Source organism: Carassius gibelio, chromosome B13 (assembly GCF_023724105.1).
Source record: "Carassius gibelio isolate Cgi1373 ecotype wild population from Czech Republic chromosome B13, carGib1.2-hapl.c, whole genome shotgun sequence".
Classification (NCBI taxonomy): Eukaryota; Metazoa; Chordata; class Actinopteri; order Cypriniformes; family Cyprinidae; genus Carassius; species Carassius gibelio.
This window is the reverse complement of record NC_068408.1, coordinates 149,731-152,549: the sequence shown is the minus strand read 5'-3', so window position 1 is coordinate 152,549 and position 2,819 is coordinate 149,731. Positions and strand designations below refer to the sequence as shown.

The 2,819-nt window shown below is 41.2% G+C and overlaps 1 protein-coding gene across 1 annotated transcript in view; it reads left to right on the top strand.

The window, feature by feature from the left end:
* Positions 1 to 2,297, top strand: part of LOC127970594 (stress-associated endoplasmic reticulum protein 1-like) — a 2,501-nt gene extending 204 nt beyond the window's left edge. Inside the window, exons 1-3 of the mRNA XM_052573235.1 lie at positions 1 to 19; positions 964 to 1,039; positions 1,743 to 2,297. The exon at positions 1 to 19 is cut by the window's left edge and continues 204 nt beyond it. Of these exons, the coding sequence (XP_052429195.1) occupies positions 1 to 19; positions 964 to 1,039; positions 1,743 to 1,783 (136 nt within the window). The 3' untranslated portion in view covers positions 1,784 to 2,297. The remainder of the gene's footprint in view (positions 20 to 963; positions 1,040 to 1,742) is intronic.
* Positions 2,298 to 2,819: the final 522 nt, after the last annotated feature.

Sequence of the window (2,819 nt, the reverse complement as noted above, 5' to 3'; positions counted from 1 at the left end):
ACACGTGCAGAAAACCACGGTACGCGCGCTCCCGCGGCCCTCGCGCACGAACCCTCGCGTATCATTACATTTACATTTACAACAAATATAAACGATATAACGTTACTATAACGATGCGCATAAATACACACACTGCGCGCACACGATATACCAATAAACACACACACACACACACACATAAAATACACAATCACCGCTAAGAAAAAAGTACCATGGTATTGCTATGGTATTCAAGTGCAATATATCATAAGATAGGTTATTATAATTCTACTATGGAATATATATTTTATTCCATTACTTTATGTTACAGTAATTAAAATAAATATTTCACACACGCACATCTGGTTATCAAAACATGACGTTCTGTTTATGCTGAAAATATTGATTGCTTTTTGCAATACAGTTGTCCATGTCTGCTGTTTTATTAGATGTTTTAGCTCAGTTTTGTGCTTTACAAGTTTCAGAGCTCAGTGAACATTCTGCAGCACATTTTACAGATATTACGTTCTGAAAACAAATGTTATTCTCTGCTGTTCTCTAAACCTTCATAATGTCCAGTCACACGTTTCCTTCCCGGATATGTAAACGTTAAACGAACATTCCATTTGTATCATGTTGCAAACATTCTGAACATTCTGAAAAAAAGTAGCAACATTTGAACATTTCAGACGAATAAAAGCTAAATAAAGAAAGAGTCTAGAATCAAAGACTAGAACACTGAAATAGACAAATGTATTGTGCAAAATGGTTTTTGGCCCATTTGGAGTGCCATAATGTTTTTAAATAATAGTCTCAACAGACCAGTGTCAACACTGAACATCAGCAGAACTTATCTGAACAATCACACAGTGACGGTAGACATGCACTGAGGTTTAGTCCTCGAACAGACCTCGTGACTGCTTGTGCTTGAGCAGGAGATGTGTGTGTGTTAATGAGGTGTGTGTGTGTGTGTGTGTCCTGCAGCGCGTGGTGAACGAGGAGAAGTCTCCGGTCGGTCCGTGGCTCCTCACACTCTTCGTGTTCGTGGTCTGTGGATCAGGTGAGATGTGACAACAGCTCTGTGTGTATTACATCAATACTCCTGAAGACATTCAAATATCCTCATCCTCGGATCATCCCAGATCAGGATGAGTGTGTTTCCTCATCAGTGGATGCTCTGCAGTGTATGGGTGCCGTCAGAATGAGAGTCTGATAAAATCATCACAATAATCCACAGCACTCCAGTCCATCAGTGAACATCTGGAGAAGACAAAACCTGAAACACATCCAGCATTAAGATGATTTTAACTCAAACACATAGAGTCTATAATCCAGAATAACACTTCCTCCAGTGAAACAGTGCATCTGCTGTTGTCTCTCTCATATTAGTTTAGATCTGTTTAATCACTGCTTGATCTGTGCAGATTTCTCTCCTGATTCAGACCAGAACACTTTTCCACTGGAGGATTCTGACGGCACCCATTGGTTGTTGTTCAGATGTTCCGTCTGCATGAATAGCGTGGTGTTTATTTACACAGACTCTTATTATTTCGGTGATTTGCCTGCTGTACAGAATGAGAGTGTTGTTTCACGGATCTCGTATGTAAATCCTGTGGTTTTTAACAGCTAAATATAATGTTGCTGGGGCATTGAAATGTACCCCGCAGTGTCCTGGTCCCCTCGTCCAGGGTCAGTCTGTTTTTCACGCACTGCCTCTGTATCGTGTGTTTCAGTGATTAATGTGATGTGTGTTTGGGTTTCAGCAATCTTCCAGATCATCCAGAGCATCAGACACGGCTTGTGAGACATCTACAGACGTCTGAACACACTGGCCCTCACTGCTTCTGCTCATCTCACAGTTATTTACAGCTGATTTATGTGTGTGTGTGTGTGTGTGTGTGTGTGTGTGTGTGTGTGAGAGAGAGTGTGTGAGAGTGAGTGAGTAAGAGTGAGTGTGTGTGTAAGAGAGAGTGTGTGTGTGAGTGTGTGTGTGTGTGTGAGAGAGAGAGAGTGTGTGTGTGTGTGTGTGTGTGAGAGAGAGAGTGTGTGTGTGTGTGTGTGTGTGTGAGAGAGTGAGTGAGTGTGTGTGTGTGAGAGAGAGTGTGTGAGAGAGAGTGTGTGTGTGTGTGTGAGTGTGTGTGAGAGAGAGTGTGTGTGTGTGTGAGTGTGTGTGTGTGTGAGTGTGTGTGTGTATGTGTGCTTGTGAGAGAGAGTGGAGTGTGTGTGTAAATCATCAGTGCTCCTGTTCATCTGTGTCTCTGACAGGAGATTAATGCTGTGTAATAATGATTTTATACAAATAAAAAGTATTTTCTCTATCCGCACTGTTTTACTTTCAGAATAAAGACCAACACAAATTCACCCTGAAAATCATTCCATCACTAGTTGTATTTATCATTCTATCCATTCTTACAATCTGTTATCTGTTACTGATTTCAAATCACATGACAAAAATCATAGTGATGTGATAAAAACAGAAACTCTTGACCTATCTCCTTTTTCACATTGATTTAATTAGGATAATAAAGCGTAAAACATCACATTCGTTGTAATTAATGACATGAAGTACATTAAACATCACATTATCTCAAGGTTTCCACAACTAAGGTTTGTAATTAAACAGATCGTAAAAATGTTAAATTAAATAATAATTTTAAAGTAACAACAAAAAAATCTGTCTGTCTGTGTATCCCATGCGCGCTCTGTCTGTCTTGTGTGCGCGAGCTGGGCTCCGGCGGGCGCGCGCCCGGCTGTGTGACGTCACGGGTGTGAAGAAGATGGCGGCGCTCGTGAAGGCGGAAGGTAAGTGGCGGATTCCGTCGCTGTTAGGGTCAGGTGTT